The sequence below is a fragment of the Dysidea avara genome, chromosome 1 (genome assembly GCF_963678975.1).
Source record: "Dysidea avara chromosome 1, odDysAvar1.4, whole genome shotgun sequence".
NCBI classification, from domain to species: domain Eukaryota; kingdom Metazoa; phylum Porifera; class Demospongiae; order Dictyoceratida; family Dysideidae; genus Dysidea; species Dysidea avara.
The window spans coordinates 54,235,040-54,256,026 of record NC_089272.1 but is presented as its reverse complement, the minus strand read 5'-3'; the positions used below and the strand labels follow the sequence as shown (position 1 = coordinate 54,256,026).

The window sequence follows — 20,987 nt, the reverse complement described above, 5'->3', positions numbered from 1 at the left end:
CCAAACAGGATAGGAGAGTCTAGTAAACTGTTTCCATAATAAACTTGCTTAAGGGAAATTTATGTTCTTTTACTGGATTGAGCCGTCCACTGATGATAGCCAAAGTTTGCATGATGTGTAGAACATCATCAAACTTTCCAAATTCTTTACAATGCTGACGCTGAATGCCAGTTTAGAGTTGTAATCATCACCCACTAGGGACCTGTGAGAAAGCCTGCAAGGCCTGTGCCGGGATTGAAAAGCAAACTTGTGAATGCACTGCGAAAAATCCCACATCCAGCAGGCTGTAGCTTGGGACTTAATTGCTGCAAGGAAATTGTCACCAGTAACCAGTTAAAATGAATACTGAAGTCATGACCCTAGGCTGACTTCTATACTCTGGTGTTTATGAAGCCCAGAATTCTAATTAAAGCCCACCGTTTATCTGTGCAACAAAGGAAAATTAACAAGATGAAACATGCAAATTACATTAACAAAAGATGAAATGTGCAAATTACATTAACAAAAGATGAAATGTGCAAATTACATTAACAAAATGAAATGTGCAAATTACATTAACAAAAGATGATGGCGATAACATTAACAAAAGATGAAATGTGCAAATTACATTAACAAAAGATGAAATGTGCAAATTACATTAACAAAAGATGATATAACATTAACAAAAGATGAAATGTGCAAATTACATTAACAAAAGATGATGGCTATAACATTAACAAAAGATGAAATGTGCAAATTACATTAACAAGATGAAATGTGCAAATTACATTAACAAAAGATGATGGCTATAACATTAACAAAAGATGAAATGTGCAAATTACATTAACCAAAGATGAAATGTGCAAATTACATTAACAAAAGATGATATAACATTAACAAAAGATGAAATGTGCAAATTACATTAACAAAAGATGATATAACAAAAGATGAAATGTGCAAATTACATTAACAAAAGATGATTGCTGTATTACTTATTAGCGAATGTAACATACAGTCGTCTATTCCCTAAAAACAACCCATGGAGTTGTTTGATGGCCAGCATCTTCTAGTGTCTTCATATACACAAATCCGTACCCTTTACAGTAGTTCGCCGTGTAATCTATCACAATATTTACATTAGCAATAGCCCCACATGGACTAAACAGCTTGTACAGAGTTGCTTCACTGCTGTCCTGAGGAAGATTACTAATATAAACACAGTGGTACTGACTTCTAGGTGATCCTAGCCTCCTAGCACCTGTCTCATCCACTTGTGCCTTGTGATGTGCATACTGCACAAGAGGGGTTCACTGTGCCCATCTGGTATGTGCTTATCTAATGCCACCCTGGCTTGATCAGCTTGGTAGTCTTTGTCAAACCTTATAAAACCAACTCCTTTGCTGCTTCCACTTTCATCAAAAAGAATGTTTGAGGTTATGATTTGCCCATATTCAGAAAATAATGCCTCAAATTCAGTTGCTGTGTAGGTCCTAGGTAGTTGGGCTACATACAAATTGGCATGCTTAATATTTGGTGATGACTGCCGTGAATAGCTGACTTTAATTCTTTTGGTACCAATTTGGTGTCCATTTAGTTCCAGAATACTGTTAGCGGTTGACGCTGCAGAGTCATACTGCACAAAAGCATATGCCAAACTAATTCTGTTACTATCTCGGACTATCCGACAACTAGTCACCTTGCCAAACTTTGAAAACAATAACTGTAAGTCTTCGTCAGTCATGTACTGGGGGAGATAGTTTATGATCACTTTTGTTTCACTGTGATTCATTTCAGCAGGGCAAAACTAAAATAATCTCTGTCAACACTGTATCAGGAACAAAAGTACAATAAATAAATAAAAAGTACAAAATACAGCAGTAGCGATTTCTAGACCTGATGTACAGGGTGGGGGATTGCTTGTATCAAGAGTTCATAATATAATAGAGAGAGTGTCTAACTTCCAATATATCCTGTACAAACACATTGCATAGGTCACTTTGATCATGTCAATACCTCCGCTATAGTGATACAGAACTGTCGATTGATGAAAGTTGGTGTTGATAAAAGCTTTTTTTCTGAACAGACTATATAGAGGTGTTACTTACTCAGTATGTTTGCTGGCAGTATTCCAGTTTGACACTCTTTCTTTACAAGTATAAGGAAAAAATTAATTTTACGATCAATTAAGGATCATAGTAAAGAAACAAGGGTGGTTGCCTACACCTGCAGACACATTTTATCCCTAATTCAGTCTGTATAGCTAGGGATACAAACTGAATTAGGGATTAAATGTCTACTAGATATCTGTAGGTGTAGGCAACCATCTTGTTTCTTTACTTTCTATGATCCCTAACTGTTTCCTTGTTTATTTTTTAAAAGTAATTACAGTCGGTCATGGTCAGGTGAACTCTATTATTCCTTTTTGAATGCACCCCCGAGCATTAATTAGTAGAAAGTTTATAGGCCAGTACATTTCGTTTTCAGCTATGCTCAGCCCATTACACAGTATTATGAATGAAGAACAGCATGAAAAGCACCTCTACAATCAAAACACACATTACGAAAAATACAGAAGATTTACTCATCAAAATGCGTGCCCCAACTTTTGATTAGTGAAAAGCAAATCTGCTATTATGTTTTGTTTTCAGCTATGTCAAACATATTACATAACATTCCGAGCAAAGAATGGGTGAGAAGTGCCTCTGAAATCAAAGCAATCGCTAAGTCTCGCAAGGAAGTCATGATGTGCGTACCACAAATTGTCACCTACGCAGTAGTGGAGAAAGGAACAGGACACAAAGGAGAACAAAGGTAGCCCCATGATGTATGAATTGTAGCTGCTGCGATTGGTGAAAAGGTGCATCTCGGGATGAACTGAGTCGAACAGTGAAAAATTCCTCTATCCATAGTCAAGTTATGTTTGTCTGAAGGCATATATAAGTTAGTTAATTAGTAGAAAACTCTGTAAATTTTTAATTTTGTGGCAAGTTTTTTGGAATGGGTTAGATCTGAAGACATTTTGGGCTCGGCTATACCTAACCAATACTGCCAAGCTATCAAAATTTGGGCTGGTTTTTGGGTGAAATTTTAGCTCAAACTTTTGTGATCCTTAATATACAGTACTACCATACTGTATGATATTATCAAGAGTTCATAATATTATGGGGGGGGGGGGGGGGGGGAGTATCCTACTTCAGTATAGCCTGTATAAATGCATACTGTATTGTGAAATTATAATGCAACACTGTAATCACCTTAAAATGTGTTAGTTGGTCAGGCTTTTGCTCAGCAAATAGCAACAAAGGTAGCGGTACAGTGGCTTCAATAAGCAACCCAGTGGAGGTATTATCAACACTCGAAGTGTTAAAGTGATATCCTAGAGAAACTGTTTTACTGAAATTCTTCAAGGCATTGCATCATAACTTCACAGTACCGTTTATACAGGCTATACTGAAGTAGGATACTTTTCCCCCCTATAATATTATGAACTCTTGCTTTTATTATAGTGTCAAGAGTTAACAAGAGAAGAGTATCTAACATCCTGAATTTGTGTGATTCAAGGGGATAGAAGTGGAGATTATCAAATTTCCTTGCTTTCCCAGTGTGCAATCATCACATTTTTTTTTGTTTTGTCAGTGTGGGCATGTCAACAGGTCTGATGGAATCCTTATGAATCACACCAAAATTATTTAGACAATGGCATGCAAAGAATGCTTTGATATTTGCCAAGTATGTAGGGCTCTAATTCCTGTTTACAGGAACATCAGTTTTGAATAAAATGTGCCCATGGTGGGGAATTTGATCTTCGATTTGATAGATCACCTGACCTGCCCAAATGGTGGAACCTCTCTAAGGTGAACACAAATGGAGAATTTATTTTTGTCCTTTAAAAAAAAGGGTGTCCTTTATTCAGGGGTCTATAAAGTACTACTTATACTAGTCTAGACAGGTGTCCTTTATAGAGTTTGTCCTTAATTTGATTTGATTTATATATTTAACCTCCGAGCAATCGGCTGCAGCTGTTCTTCCTTGCCCAGAGGGGCACATTACAATACATAAATGATACACAAAACTAAACAAAGCAAGGTATAACTGATACAAAGACAACCAAGGTAAACAACTTACAACACACACACACAAAAAACATGCATAGTTACACAATCATGTTAATGTTATCAAAGGAGTGAGTCACAGTGCTGCTTAAGGACATCCACGTACTCATAAAATGGAGAATATTAATACAGTCAGTTACAGATGATGGTAATGCATTCAACCATTGAATGGTTTATAACGAAAAAAAACGTTGAGTAAAGCATAAGCGGAACATAGGTATGTTCGCAAAATATACTGGTGTCCTTGTACTATAAGTAGTTCCACCGAAAACAATCGGTAGTTCAAGTTAATTCAGGGGTGTCCTTTTAGAGGGGTTCCACTGTATTTTTAACCCACACCCTTACCCACTCACTGCCCCAGGGGGATACCGGGGAATACAATTGAAAGGTGCATGTGAAAACAAAACCTTGGGCTATCAAATCCTTTTAGTTCGTCAAATTTTTACATAAGCACTAGTTACAGTAATATAATATACTTCTCCACAGAATAACAGCGTGCCAGGACTGACAGGAACTAGTCTCGCGTAACTAGACAGCAACCAAGTGACAGAAAAACAACACCAACACAAAAAATCACAGATTGTTCCTGAAACACCCAAAAAAATAAACAGAGGGGGTGCTTATAATGTCTAATCGATAAGTAAAGATATCACGTGATCACTTCCTGACCGAGTCACTCGCGCACCAGGGCTCGCGCACAGAACACCTTGTGCGGAGATACAGGGGTACATCGGGAGATTCGCAGAGCTAAACTGCTGTAAGTGTAGCACATAATCAGTAGGGTATTTAAACTCAATTCTGGGGAACAAATTACTAGGTATATGTACATTCTTGGGGGCTGACATTTCCCCAATAGCGGTAACAGGAATTGTTGATAGATACTGAACTGATGCACAGGCTTCTTAATGATTTTTTCCTTGACTCACATGTGTTGTTTGTGTGAGGGTCCCTTCACCTTGTCTAAAACACTTTAAAATCCCTTTCAACACTCCTTTGCTATGTTGTGGGATATCTCACATTGACTGAGACTGGCAGGGAATGGAAATGGACTCTCCTGGGGAGAGCCATGCATGTGAGGTGACAAGCATGTTACGTGTTTCAGAACTGACGTGTTTTTATCATTGTTAATACACTGGGGTATAAACAAGGCCACTCTTAATTTGTACTCCATAATATTTTGTGGCCAACAAACTTGAGCAGTGTGAATGTGTAATGCATGATGTAAATGTATGGTATCTTCCTAGATAAAATGCTGTACCCATGTCGCATTATTCAGTCAGCTCTAAGATAGTAGTAAGGCCCCTATTCAGTGATTGTTAGTTTCTCATCCAGCCTTTCTAATTATTATGATGCGGGCGGGAGGGTATTACCATTATGCCATTATTTTATAATATTAACACACTGATGTACAGACCTTGTCCAAATTGTCTTTCTTTCTTACTAAAAATATTTCCTTCACCAGCTGATTCTACTTTTCGTGATCGCCAACTGTTTTTCGACAGTCGACTGAAAGCCTGCTTTGATGAAGTCGATAGAGCACGATTGCAACTGGCACTGCAGCAATTTGCTAAGGAAAACAACAGTTCTCCTGGTGATATATAGCGAATTGTAGCGTTCATCAGCAAAAATTATAACAGTTTGATATCACGTGTTCTTCTGAGCATGCGCAGAGTAAATAATGGCTTACCATGTGGTAGCTTAAGAAGGATGCAGGCGGTAGATGAGAAACTAATAATCACCAAGTAGGGGCCTAAGCGGTTAATTCTAACTTTTAGCTTGTGTTACTATACTTATGCACTCCATTATTACAAGCAACAATTTATGCATTTATCTATTTAGGCTTTGGGGGATTGTGCATGTACCTGTCAGCATGCCAGTGGTGGTATAGTTATGTTATAAGTATTGGGATCATCATTAAGTGTTATCATTTATTCATTGTTTCATCTAGGATTGCATCATCGTCTCTGTCTATGAGGGAATAAGATTTGCGAAGCATGTAAGTACTTGTTATGATGTGTGTGTGTGTGTGTGTGTGTGTGTTGGTATGTGTATGTCATTTTTGAAGAAAAGATTCAGAGTAGCATATAGGTGATCGTATATTGGACAAATTGAGTATATAAGCTATTATATGCCCGAAAGCCTCTTGATTGTTACTTAGCAATGATCATGTGATCTAAGAATTAGCTCACCTGTGAAGTCCAATTTGTGCATAGCACATGGTCTGTGTTTAGTCACTAAGCAAATCGCTCTGGTATTGCCACCTCTACTGGCTGAAGCTTAAGGTCCTCACAACCATATGCATTGATAAGTCCAGCACGACCATTCCTTCACATAAAGAGGAAAGTTACGTGAAGGGCCAGCTGTGCCAGACTAATGTATTGTATCGTTCCAATTACAAATGAAGAATGATTGGAAGTTCCACTACTACTGCTTCACTTTTAATACTACTCCTTGGGGTGCGAAAACAAGTAGGCTATTGATTCTGGACCAGACTCTTTTTAAAGCAGGCGCTAATAATTCTAACCAATAAGCACCATGCGAAGAATAAGAGGTCTGGCCACGCAAGACTAAGTAGGATGGTTGTTTTGACATGGTGTATTTGTGACAATAATAGTTTTCTGTCATAGTGACTACAGGCATGTCACGTGTAATGTTACTGTGTAGGTGGGATCTGATGTCAGTCTCAAGTCCCTCATAAGATCAGCAGACGAACACTACCCACACCTGTGGTAGAATCATAGTGCTAAGCTACCAGTGCAATATATGGAAGATTTACATCATTCCCATACTGTAAGTTGTAATGCTGTATTTTAATTGTTTAACATGTTGTTATAGCGCAAGTTGCCAGAATGAACTGGTCTTTATTAGTGAGGCATAGAGGGCCAAAGAGGAGGCATCTCGTAATGCTGAGGAGCGTAAGAGAAAGGAGAGACGCTTGGATGCAGTCATAAGGGACAGCACTTACTGACTGGAATGGACAATGATGTGATCAGGATACGCCCTCTGACTCTGGCAATGGCTAACTTGTACAATGCTACAGACCTCGCTACTCACTGGAGCACTAGTATGCATGACTTATCATAAGGGATAACATGTACATACTGTTTTCACCACTAGTGTATTTGGTTAACAAACTAGTGGTTGGTACTTGAGGTTGAGGCGGAGTTAAACTTGTACACAAATAAGTTGCTGTCAGCTCCAGCACTGATCACGTAAGTGCAGTGTGTGTGGTGTGTGTGTGTGTGTGTGTGTAGACTCGAACTCCTCCAAAAGATTTCAAAGACATAGAGGACCCCAAGGCTTACAGGTTAGTCACACAGCCCTAGTGGCCCTCACCTCACACCCTCACAGTTATTGTAGTATTGAAGATGCCCAACAAAAAGCCAAATATGATCATAAGATGAAGTTAGCTGAGGAGAAGAAATAGGACGTTATTCATTCTGGAAGTGTCAGGACTGAGGAAACAGTTCTACCGAGTGTTGATGAAGAACAAGGAGTTGCTTTCTCATCTCCACTTGTCCCGTGATGACTTCATCTTGGACCCCGAGATGGAGGAGATGTTGGTCAATCAAACTAGTGGGTGGGGGGGGCTCTCTGCAGCATGATGAATGGGGCCTTTTCAATGTGATGGGTGGGTGGGGCTACAGCATGTTAATGATGTGTTCACTGTAGGTGGAACTGGTACACAAGCGGATGGCCTGGGAGAAGGACAAAAGTTGTATTGCTAAGCAGAAACCAACAGAAGAAGTGAGTGCCACAATAGCTAACGTACAACTATTTATTGTCTATCACTCTAAATTATTGTCTAAGGTACAAAGATGTGTTGGAGTGTGGGAGGATTGTGGTGTGGTCTATGGATAGTTCTACTGATCATGTCACGTCATGCTGAGTACCAACACCTTCACCAGAGTTCCTCTCAATTAAATGCTGTGGCATTAATTACCTTGGTCCCAATAATCATTGTGCTGACTATTAGCACCCTGGATACAAATACATGAAAATTAACAAGGAAAAACCACCTGACCACCTGGCAGACTCCTGTAAGCATTTGAGTGTAAATTGGATGGCTGCAGGATCAAGGCTGCTTGGGCCCTAGCCCAACAGCTTCTTGCCTTTTTGATTTATGTGCCATAACACCTGTAACTTTTTCATGCAAAAACCTCTAACACCGTATTGAATTTTTATTTATTTATTAAGGCTTTACAACACAACTACTGAAGGTCTGTAGGACACCTGGTTCTACACCTGGTTCTACTGAATACCGCAAATTGTATTCTGCATACTGGTCTTTGTGGTTTTGTAATGGGGCCAGACCTTAGGGCTTTGTTATTTAATCGTGTGGCTTATTTTTTACATTGTGTTAAGATTTCCTTGAAGGTATAGCTTAATTTTCCATGACTGAGAAAATGCTTCACAATATTTTGGCTGATAGTCAGTCTGGACAGCAAACTATGCAATATTTCCAGCACCTGGCTGTATAAATGCCACATGTTTAAGTTGAATACTGCTCCTGTGATGTCACACTTATGAATATGTATGTGTCTCCTACTGAAGCTTGCAAAAGTCCCCTGTCACTACTGTTGCTGTCTGAGGATGGACTGGTATGTTTGACATAAGTGAATTTGGTTGTCCTTTCTACAGTGTGCTATTTGTGCTGGACATCCACAAGCCAGCTGTGACCAGTGAGGACGGCCACGGCCAGTGTGGAGAATTTGGATGAGTGTCCTGATAACCTTACCAGCTCCCTCTACTCTGTACAGTCCAAACAACTAGTAAAGAACAATATTGTGTTAAAAGTATTAAACTAGTATATACAGTGAAACTTGTCTATTCTGGTCGCCTCTGGGCCTAAACTTTGTGACCTCTTAGGCAGGTGGCTGCATTAAGCAGGTCACTTTGTACACAAATGATACAGTTGAGGATTTTTACAATGGTCAGTTTAGACAGGTGACCTTATTATACAGTGACCTGATTAGACAGGTTTCAGTGTGGAATAAAAAACCCTGCATACTTTGCAAAACTAATATCAAAGGATTGTCTGCACGTCAAGACATGCTCTACATACTTAGAGAAATACTTACATATACACCAGTTCAAAATATTGGGCGTCTGGATTCAGTGGACTGGAATGGTGGAATGGAATGGAACAGTACTTGGGTAATTTCAATTAGTGGTCACCTCTTCAAAAAGACCACCTTCTAAAAAAGACCACCTCTTTACAAAGACCGTTTTACTTTAATATCTGAATTGCTGTTTTATAGCCTTTAAGTTAATATAAGACAGTCTTATGATGAATTGTGTGCCCACATGTTATGTCTAGATAAGCCAGTGATATCTGATTTATGATACAATACAGTAATAGCTATATACCCCGTACAAAAACAGCTAAAAAGATGTGTCCACAAAACTAAAAACAACTGGCAACTATAGGAGCTAATATCTGATGAGGCCAAGAAATGAATGCTAATATACACTGGCAACTAAGTATAATTTACAATAATCTTGGTCCTTTATCATTGACTTGTGCAGTCTGACTGTATTCCTAATTAATTCCTTATATAAATCTAATAGGCTAGTAAATTGGTAACTTTCTCAATAGTCTGGCATTGTAGAGGAGAAAAAGGCGGCTAAATTACTAGCCAATTAGAGTTACAGGGAATTAGTCAGGAATGCAGCAAGACTGTATGAGTCAGTGATAAAGGACCAAACTTTTATAAATTATAGCAAGTTATTTGCCAGTATTTCTTGGCCTCACCCAAATATTAGCTCCTTTAGTTGTCAGTTACTTTTAGTTAGACGGGGATGTCACTTCTGTTTTTGCATGGGGTATATTGCTGTATTACAAATCAGATATCACTCTGACTTTTCTACGCATGTGGCGCACAACTGATCAATAAGATCATTCTACGGGGATACACTCTAAAACAACAAGATAGCAGCATTTTAAACATTAAAGTAAAACAGTCTTTATAAAGAGGTGGTCTTTGTTAGAAGGTGGTCTTTATAAAGAGGTGACCACCAATTGAAATTACTAAAGTACCGTTCCATTCCATTCCAGTCCACCATTCCAGTCCACCATTCCAGTCCACCATTCCATTCCACTAAATCCAGACGCACCAAAATATTGCACGTGTTTATTTATTTATTTATTTTTATAAGCAGGACCCTCCAGGGGAATAATGCTGAAGTAGTGCTAATTTTGGTACAAAGTTTAGTTCAATGATGTCATCATCCTGTCAAGGTAGAGTTCTTGTAAGGAAAGACATTCATCTAATTGGTCCTCTTGTAAGGTACATACCAAGAGACAAAATCTGGTAGATAGATATATCAATCCACCATTTTGATATAGTGGTAACATACTGTATGTACATAGCTGCACTTGATGTTCTACACTGTACGTACATTGTACATGTAATACACACACTACACATACACACACAGTCGAAAGCAATAACCTTTAGATGCCACTTACGTGTCATGCTTACCTAGTGGGAGGCGTGTGCAATACTCAGGGGCTATGAGCCAGCTCAAGTAAATCCATAACTAGTAACCCAAAAGAGATTGTCTATGCCATAGAGGTGAAAGTGTGGGCCCCCTTTGAAGTCTCACCTGCTCCTATAACCCACAGTGTGAAACATGGACAGTTGGCATTAGCTTCCCCAGGTACCCATTGATGTTACAGCTGGGTGGGCTGCTTCCCTAACTAACACCAGGTCCCCCATTTAACAGCTGGGTACTGAAGCAGTGTGAGTAAAGTTTCTTGCTTAAGGAAATGGCAGCAATACCAAAGTGGCATCACTGGGCATTGCACCTGTAACCATTTGATTGACAAGCTGATGCCCTAGCCACTTGGCTATGCTGTGTATCTGTCTCGCACATACACGCGCACAGACACACTACACACGGACAGACAGAAACACAACTCAGTACAGGTATATGACTGTAACAACGTTCTACTTGTACAAATTCCATAGTACCACTAGTTTACTGGTGTAGCCTAGCAAGACTTAAACACCAACATTAACTACCAGTCGTACAGAAGATGTATATAGCTAGCCACAACAAATGTCACATTTCCCTGATCCAGTGGATGTTTGAGGTTAATTAATGCAGGGTAGGGACTTGACCTGACCAAACATTTCATTAGTTATATGCAGTGATTATGAAAGACTTCTCATGCTAGGACTCAGTCACCACCAATGTCTCTGACTCATACAACAATTGCATACATCACCACTACATGGTACACGCCCCTGCACACTTAAGAACCCAGTCTAAACTTAGCACGTGCCCACCCTGTGGCTTTTGTTATAAATCCTGAGGGCTTTCATTGCTATTAGAACTAAGATCTGAACTAAAAGAACGAAACAAAAATGGCCGTCTTTATCAGATAAAAAACGGGTCAATAGTGCAGAGGAGGCAGTAAGCCACCTTTGCACTGATAATCAAACCTCCATCCAAGCTCAGGTAAATCATCTGAATTTACTTTGATTTTATTTTTGTATCTGTGTGTTATACTCCTTGATGGAGTCCTACACAGTAATAAATAAATAAAAACAAGTTGATGTTGTGCTACTTCTAAAAACCAGGCGCCATGCAGCTAGCTAACTCATCTGGAATAACTATAGACAGTATATACTACTATGAATTAACCAACTATGTATTACTACTTTACAATAGGGTAGTTTGGGTTGTGCAATAATATAATTAGCTATTTCTCGTATTTCGTAATTCATGAAATATTCGTAATTCGTTCAATTTCGTTGCTATGCACTGCTAAGGAAGCGTTTGTTAAATACGAGCGGTTAAATAAACCGCTTTAACCAACATATTACGCACAAAACTATCTTCTAAACTGTTTTATAGTGTGACTAACGTGTTTTTTCCCACAAATTCTCTCGACAAAGCCTCAAAGCTGCTCTTCATTTTCGTTCGCGTACGTAAGGGATACGCCCCCTTTCAACTCGAAGCGATAGGCTATTTCTGGCAGTGTACGAGGCCTGCACCATTGTTTTTCAGTTGCTAAATGCCTGAAAACCTCAAGGGGAAGGTAGTCTGAGGAAAGTCACCACACCCGTATTTCAGTCCGCCGAAAAGAAACCACCTCAGAGCAAAGTTCACCTGTGCAGAAGTTTAATACAGACTTCATTTCACTTTTACTTCTTACGTAAAAGCTGCTTTTATCGTTATTAAACGATTTTGCTCACGTGGGTGTGTACGGACAAACATAGGTAGATAGGTACACACACACTTTTACGAAAACAATTTCAGTAAACCAGGCGCACGCCCACAGCCGGCCGGCCTTCGGCCGGCTGTGGGCGTGCGCCTGGTTTAATAAATATGATCATCATTAAATAATAGCACACACTACACACACACACAACACGTACATACACATTACATGTATCAACACAAACACAAGGAATTACTACACCATTCCACTATAGTATGTACATGCTCCTCAAAGCATTTAATAACTCAGGGATGGAAGTACAAAATTTGGATCATTTGTAGAACTAGGTGAGCTGCAAAAAAACAAATTTCAGAATCATGTTGTTATTGTTATTGCATAGTTTTACAGTGACCAGCACTAAAGGTCTACAGCAACATGTGCTGCAGCCTTTGAGATCTCCCAGCCTTTGATACAGAGTCATTTTATTTAAAGATTTACATTAATTAACAACCAATCAAAATTTTCCTGAAGCTATAAAAGTGTATAGTCTGTTACAACCTTTTCCCAAACTTGTAATGTACCTGAACTGCATATATCTATTCTTTACTTCCTTACTGTCATCACTAGTCACCTGGTTGGATGACTTGTTTTCCTTTAAAAAATTCCTAAGCTGTAGTGTTGATTGATGGTAGTGTCTTATTGCATGGGTGTGTTAATTAATGCTGCTCAACACTAAGGCTTCATTTGAGCTATATGTTGCACATTTAAAACAAAGAATAGTATGAAAAGCATCTCGCAAGAAAAAGAGGAGAATTTTATGTCTGTAAACATGATTGATAGCATTGGCAGTGTAGAGGAGACACAAAGACTTGACCTAACCAAACATTTCATTTGCAAATTGATCATGGTCAATATTTTCAGTTTGGAGTAAAGGTTAATTGATGTGCAGGGTATATATATGGATTCCTGACCAAACATTTTGTTGTTATAGCTACCAAATTAATCATGGTCAGTTAATATTTTAAGTTTAGGACTACTGAGGTTAGGGTTGGGACTTGACCTGACCAAACATTTCATTTACAAATTGATCATGGTCAATATTATTTTTTTCAGTTTGGAGTATAGGTTAATTGATGTGCAGGGTATATGGATTCCTGACCAAACATTTTGTTGTTATAGCTACCAAATTAATCATGGTCAGTTAATATTTTAAGTTTAGGACTACTGAGGTTAGGGTTGGGACTTGACCTGACCAAACATTTCATTAGTTATATGCAGTGATTGAAAGACTTCTCATGCTAGGACCAGAACTCAGTCACCACCAATATCTCTGACTCATACAACAATAATTATTGTATGCATCACCACTACATGGTACACGTCCCTGCACACTAAGAGTCCAGTGTAAACTTAACAAATGCCCATCCTGTGGCTGTTGTTGTAAATGTACTGCTCTCATTAACAAATTACTACACCACTCCACTATAGCATTGAGCTGAATCCTCAAAACATTTAATAACTTAGGGATGGAAGCACATAACCACTTGAAATTTCTGAGTCATTTGTAATACTATGGTACTTTGTGATCTGCAAAAATTGAAAGATTTACATTTGATTCATGACCAATCACACTTTTCTTCCTTATGGATTAAAGCGTATAATCTGTTACAGCCCTTTCCCAAACTTGTAATGTAGCTGAACTGCACTTACCTCATTACTACCCCTCCCCTTTAGAAAAATTATAATATTCATTATTAGCTGTTTTATTGTTCATAGCTAACTACTAAAAACTGTAGGGCAAAGTGTTGCTAGTGATTGATAGTGGCTCTGTAGTGCATAGGTGTGTGTAGTGCTATATTCAACACTAAGGTTGAGTAATATGTGTTTAGCTTGTTACAAATTTCAAATAGTATGAAAAGCATCTCTGCAAGAAAAAGAGGAGAATTTATGTCTGTAAACATGATTGCCATAGCACTGGTAGTGTAGGAGACACAAAGACTTGACCTGACCAAACATTTTATATGTTATATCTACCAAATTAATCATGGTCAGTAGGTAATTTATTATTTTAATGCAGCTTAACTAATTTATCAATGTGATAACTAATTTTTCAATGTGATAACCATCTGTTTGTTGGATGCTTGATGCAAGTCAACAAGATGAAGGGAGTGTATAAACAGTGGAATGGACTACTGGAATGGTGGAATACTGGAATGGTGGAATGAAATTTTTAAAGTTCAATATCATTTTTTACATCCAAATAAGTACAACTCCTCCCCTTATGTAAGTAAATAAATAGGATTCCCCTTGAAGTCAGCTCTTTTAGCATACTTTTTCTCACCATAACACTTGTTGTATGACTTAATTATAACTCAATACTTTATTACTTGTCTGAAACTAACTGTGGTTCAGTTCAGTGTGCAACATGACACTGCCACAATGAACTTTGGCTTAAATTTTATTTTCTGACATAATTGTGGAAGAGGCTCAATGTAAATGCTTACAAGATAGTCGCATTTCACTTTTCCCAAAGATTTCGCTTAGGTTCCTAGGTTAATGGTAAACACCTCGTACAGGCTCTGCCTTCTGTGTTCACCCTCCAGTGCCTAACTGATAAAGTTGATAATAAATAAATGAATACTTCATTATACAGTGAATGCACTTTTATAATGCATTCATGTAATCAGCTAGCTAGCTAGCTGACTTTTTATCATTTGAGAACAAGGGTTAAGTCAGGAGTCTTCTTGGTATTCCCAATAAACTGCTATTGTGCATATTCATAACTGACTTTACACTACATTATATTGGTAAACTTTGTATATGGTGAGGTGAATTATGCTAAATAAGCTGACTTCAAGGGAAATCCTATTTATTTGCGAGTTGTACTTATTTGGATGTAAAAAATGATATTGAACTTTAAAAAATTCCGTTTCACCATTCCAGTATTCCACCATTCCAGTATTCCATTCCACTGTTTATACACTCCCCAAGATGAATACTCTTTAACTATATAAACCTGTGTATATAAGGCATAATTGCCTTTGGTCATCAATGAGCACTCTAATGGTGCTGGTTGGAACCTGCCATACACCTGCATAGTATAAAAGGAGTGCTGAACAGCATCAACATCATAATGTTTTCAGTTCTTGCATAGACAAAAAATGGCAACTGCTCAAGACGTTAGAAGGTTTACAACTGCTGAGTTGAGCAGTTTTATCATATCCAGGCTGACTGGAAAAATCGGTAATCCAGAATCAATTACTACAGCCATGAAGGAAAACAAAATATCGGGAAAGACATTTTAAGAACTGAGCGCAGATGAGCTCCGTGAGATGATACCAGTTATTAGCGAACGTAAAGCAGTAAAAGAAATTTTAGATTCATTTAGCACTACACTGGTAAGCTTGCATGATATTAGGCAAAACATTGAAAATGACTTGTTTTGATTTAAAGGCTTCCAGACGTGGATCATTCAAAGTCCCCATTGCTGGATTGTCAACTACACAATGGTTACAAAGCTTTCAACTACCACAGTTTTCTACAAAAACCATGGATTCAATAAAGGCTAAGAGCATTACAAAGGGAGTACGAGTAGAAATTGTTACTGCTTTGGCATTTGAAATTTGGAACCATACCCAATACCCCTCTGCAGATGAATACAATGCAGTATGTACCATGCTTGTGAAGGAATACCCCATTCTCAAAGACACTATAGGAAATGGATATGTAAGTTTGTGCATGTTCAGTTTTCTTAATCTGGAATGTACAATTCTTTGCCAATATAGGGCTCTTGGAAACTACAGATACGACAAAAATTAAAAAACATGAGGAGGCCATCAGAAAAGGGTCAAGAGAAGAGAAAATCTGGAGGGTTAGATGACTCTGAGGTTGATGATCACGGAGATCCTTGGGAATCTGAGTACCTACCATTGGACACCACACATAGTCAAGCATTTGAGCCAAGTCCTCCTCCCACAAATACTGAAGAACTTGAGCCAAATGCTCCTAAAAGACCTAAGATGACACACAAAAAGATACATGTATCTGATTCTAATGCCCAAGAAGAATTGGAGAGACTTGAAGCTGAATTACAGAAAGAAAGCCCAGACAAAAAATTTGTTAAGAAGGCTATGGAGTCGACATTTGCACAGCGCAGAAGAAGTAGATTGTCCACTTGTGGCGGTGATTCTTCAAAAGTACCCTGTTTTCAAAAAGTCAAGATACGTATGTATGCATAACAACATGGAAATATAAAATACTACTTCATTCATACAGGTGAGACGTGAAATGATCAAGGTATTGGATTACAATGGGTGTACCCACAATATTGAAAATGTCAGAGAAGAACTCAATCAACTCCATTTTCAAGCAAAAGCACAAGCTCAGATAGAACGATCTAAAGCAATTCAAAAGACATTAGCTAGCCTACCAAATGATGAAGGTATATACACAAGCACATGGCACACACACAATTTGTCTGTATATTTTTACAGGAAACCTTAACATAAAAGATATGAATACCATTGATTTGATTGCAACACTACTTTTGCCTAGAACTAAGGTGAAGGTTTTTTACAAGTTCACACTGCCTGTAAGTATATGAATAGTTGTACATAATATGTGACCAGATTTTACAGAACCGAACCAAATCGCACATCAGGCAAAATCAAACTAACACCACCAGTGGATAGCTACACTATCGTACTACAAGTTTTGACCCTCAGCACTACTCAAACTACACGAGGCTGGTTTTAATAGACGTCTTTTCTGGGTGGTGTGGAGTGCCCAAATGGCGGTTTCAGGCCTTGTGAAGGACCTGGCTTGGCAAGAATCAGTGGTTTACTGGTGGACAGCCTTATAATGTTGGCCAGCCTTATAATGTTGGCCAGCCTTATAATGTTGGCCAGCCTTATAATGTTGGCCAGCCTTATAATGTTGGCCAGCCTTATAATGTTGGCCAGCCTTATAATGTTGGCCAGCCTTATAATGTTGGCCAGCCTTATAATGTTGGCCAGCCTTATAATGTTGGCCAGCCTTATAATGTTGGCCAGCCTTATAATGTTGGCCAGCCTTATAATGTTGGCCAGCCTTATAATGTTGGCCAGCCTTATAATGTTGGCCAGCCTTATAATGTTGGCCAGCCTTATAATGTTGGCCAGCCTTATAATGTTGGCCAGCCTTATAATGTTGGCCAGCCTTATAATGTTGGCCAGCCTTATAATGTTGGCCAGCCTTATAATGTTGGCCAGCCTTATAATGTTGGCCAGCCTTATAATGTTGGCCAGCCTTATAATGTTGGCCAGCCTTATAATGTTGGCCAGCCTTATAATGTTGGCCAGCCTTATAATGTTGGCCAGCCTTATAATGTTGGCCAGCCTTATAATGTTGGCCAGACGTGTTCTCTGTAGATTTTGCTACATATCAGCCACTAAGGAGCCAGCACAGCCCTGTAATCTCGTGTCTGGACTCCAATCGTGGTCTGCCTCCATTTTGAGGCCTATCTTTTGCCCTCCCCGCCACCCCCCAGCCTCCACCCCTTTGTGAGCACTCGTGATACTACTTCGCTCGTCCAACTGCTCAGATTTTCTATCTTATTTGGCAGGAAACTGCACAAGCAGTTACAAGTACTGGAAGTGGCTTGAAAGGTAACAGATTGATGCATCTTTTGTGTAAATTTCATACGCGTGCTTGCTATCCTTGGAGAGTTATGCTGGCTTCAATTCTTTAAAACCGTTTATCTCGAAACTTCTAATGTGCGATTTGGATCGTTTTTCCAAAATCCAGTCACATATGTGGATGATTACTTTAAAACACTTACAGAATTCGGGAAACATGAGATTTGATACAACTAAAATCAAGCAAAATGAGCCCTACATTGCGGTTACAGAGGCAGGTGAAACCCAGTATTTGGTTGTGGTGGAGAGGAAAATAATAATACAAAGCATCACTTTCCAAGATGCACTCATAGATATGATAGGCTGTTACTTTGCTTTGGATATAACATATCCACCAACATTATACCCAGTACTGCTGACAATACAAAGATTTGTGATGGGCATAAAAGATAAACAAGCTGTGCCACCTGCAGTAACCCGAATGCTGGCATCTTGAATAAAGGAACTGCTGCTGTGTACATTTAACTTTCAGTTACTTTAGTTACTTCAGTCACTTTTGTTACTTTTATAACTTTAGTTACTTCAGTCACTTTTATAACTTTAGTTACTTCAGTCACTTTTATAACTTTAGTTACTTCAGTCACTTTGGTTACTTTAGTTACTTCAGTCACTTTGGTTACTTTAGTTACTTCAGTCACTTTGGTTACTTTTATAACTTTGGTCAAGGCTTTTGTTATTTTTGTTCCTTTTATTACTTTACTTTTGTCATTTTTGTCACCTTCATACAGATTGTTTTCTTTTATGTGAAAATTTGATTAAATTTAGTGATTTAGTGTAGACTATATAACTATTTATATAATTGGTGTGCATGCCATGCATGCATGTACATTTATGCACACATGCATTCATGCTGTTCTGTATATCTAGAAAGAGTTGCACTAGAAAATTTATATCCACATGCCTGAACATAGTTAAAATGATATGTCCTTGCTGTGGGAGCAGATTTGCTAAAGTTTCAGTATTTTTGACTCATTTACGATTAATACACTCCAATTAAGCAGGTTTTCAAATTACTTGTGGCATTCAAGGATGTCAAAGGACATTTGTCAATTTTCACACTTATCGCTACCATGTATACTCAATACATAGCAGTAATGAAGATAATTTATGTGAAAACTCTGCAGCAGAATTAGTAACTGAATCTTTACCACATGCAAGTGTTGGTGGGATCTTACCTTTCGGGGATGATCAAAGTACTTCAGTAGAAGAGACAAATACACAGTCTAGAACAAGTATGTTGCACTCAAATGAAATGGTGTTGTCATGTATCATCTAGCACACCAGTCAAGTTATTATAATTTTAGTTGGTGACTACAGAAGGCATGATTAATTGTAAGGTCTTGTAGCTTCACTATAGCTATTTGATCATTTTGATGGGCTTTATCTATATTATTATTGATCAGTGCTCCTACTGGGTATGTCTGAATAGAATAGTTATACAAGGATGTAGGGGCACTGCTTTACTAGGCAACTTTTATAGGTATCCAGTGATAAAAAGGCTATAGAACAGTTGAATTTCAGTTGTTACTTTAACTAATATTTGAGCATTAAAAAATATGATATCCATTGCATGTCAGCATATAACTATTATGCATTGCAAGTGGATTGACTGTGAAGGAAACTCTTAATGTTAGGTTTATCATAAAGTACACAACACATATACAAGGCAAGTACTATGTTTATCACAGCAAATACAGGGATTGAGACTACAATGATTCAATGAGCAGTAGCATTATGGATTTTAAAATCAAGAGAACTTCATAACATTCCGGTGTCTGTCATGGATAGCATCGCAAAAGACCTGCAATCACTTTTTGATGTTTTGACAGAGAACATACGATCTACCTTACACTCAATACTTACTGAAGCAGCCAATCTCACAGAAGCAAAAGCCCAAATATCTACCTATATATCTGGCTGCAGATTTAACATACTTCAAGGATCACACTCACAAAGTGTACAGTTACAGTATTTCAGAAATCACTTTAATCTAATTGTAAGTTGTGCAAAGCAAATAATACTCGACACTTAATACAATACATGTACTTTTACTTAGGATCCAGTGAAGATTGAACTCGGAACACGATTAACTTACAGAGGTCGTGGACATAAACGCCGGCTTGTAGAAAAAAAAGGATGAGTTTGTTTATATACCACTACTAAAAACATTACAGGCTATGTTGAAGAATGATGATATATTACAAGAAGTGCGTAAAATTCATAGTTTATTACAAACTGTATAAGTCAATTTAAGTATATTTAGCAGTTTTTGGCTTAAACCCTGCACACATGCATACATGTAATGATAGCATATACAGAACTCCACTATTGCTAGGGGATAATACAGAGTGCATGCACAATTGTTGGATATGGCACATGTATGCACGTGGCACATGTATGCATGTGGCACATTATCATGCAAGCCGTCTTATATATACATACTCTCATAAACAATTACAGGTAAAGTGAGGTCATCAATCTACATCACCAGAAATATTGAGTGACTACTGTGATGGATTATATTATAAAAATCACACAATGTTAACGAGCCCAAATTCCTTGCAAATATTGTTGTATTATGATGATTTGGAGGTTTGCAATCCTCTTGGCTCCAGTAGAATAAAGCACAAATTAGGTATGTTATGTGGTCCATGATACAACTGCATAATTCCATCTGATTTTATAGCTATGTTTTAATGCTGGGAAATATTCAGCCAAAGTTTCGTTCAAAGCTTAAAGGAATAAAACTTATTGGGTTATGCAAGCAAAAACATGTAAAGAAATATGGGATGAATGTGATATTGCAACGACTTATAGAAGATATAAAAGAACTAGTAAGTATACAAGTAACATATAACATAATTTTTCAAAAGGGACATTAATTGAAACCACAATTATATATTGAACTCTAGTAACAAGAGTCTTTTGCTTCCTTGTTGTGTATTTAAGAGGGGAGGAGAACCTCAGTGTCCGCTCATAGTAACTTTGTACCATACCACAACTTCATCTAATGCACCAAGTCACTGAAAGCTATAGTGTGAAACTGTA

At 38.1% G+C, this 20,987-nt stretch overlaps 2 protein-coding genes and 3 long non-coding RNA genes across 5 annotated transcripts; 4 read left to right on the top strand and 1 right to left on the bottom strand.

Annotated features, from left to right (window-relative positions):
• Positions 1–1,042: 1,042 nt before the first annotated feature.
• LOC136236244 (ELAV-like protein 2) lies at positions 1,043–3,144 on the bottom strand. The gene has a single exon (XM_066026374.1). The coding sequence runs from the start codon at positions 1,766–1,768 to the stop codon at positions 1,223–1,225; it is 546 nt and encodes a 181-aa protein (XP_065882446.1). The 5' UTR covers positions 1,769–3,144; the 3' UTR covers positions 1,043–1,222.
• A 1,623-nt stretch (positions 3,145–4,767) lies between these two features.
• LOC136236451 (uncharacterized) lies at positions 4,768–7,036 on the top strand. The gene is made up of 4 exons (XR_010692133.1): positions 4,768–4,848; positions 6,040–6,087; positions 6,756–6,881; positions 6,927–7,036. It is a non-coding gene; the product is annotated as an uncharacterized lncRNA (long non-coding RNA).
• On the top strand, positions 7,031–8,930 carry LOC136236443 (uncharacterized). The gene is made up of 5 exons (XR_010692130.1): positions 7,031–7,155; positions 7,209–7,303; positions 7,764–7,838; positions 7,902–8,131; positions 8,733–8,930. It is a non-coding gene; the product is annotated as an uncharacterized lncRNA (long non-coding RNA).
• A 6,338-nt stretch (positions 8,931–15,268) lies between these two features.
• Positions 15,269–16,421, top strand: LOC136247585 (uncharacterized; the record flags this gene model as incomplete). Its single annotated transcript, XM_066039349.1, has 3 exons — positions 15,269–15,662; positions 15,718–15,990; positions 16,050–16,421. Coding segments are annotated over exons 1-3 (711 nt in total), but the record flags the coding sequence as incomplete, so codon positions are not given.
• On the top strand, positions 16,422–16,855 carry LOC136236457 (uncharacterized). Its single transcript, XR_010692135.1, has 3 exons — positions 16,422–16,488; positions 16,540–16,705; positions 16,758–16,855. It is a non-coding gene; the product is annotated as an uncharacterized lncRNA (long non-coding RNA).
• Positions 16,856–20,987: the final 4,132 nt, after the last annotated feature.

Bases quoted from the DNA above. Each gene is read 5' to 3' on its own strand.
- LOC136236244 (XM_066026374.1), bottom strand. From the start codon at position 1,768: ATGAATCACAGTGAAACAAAAGTGATCATAAACTATCTCCCCCAGTAC.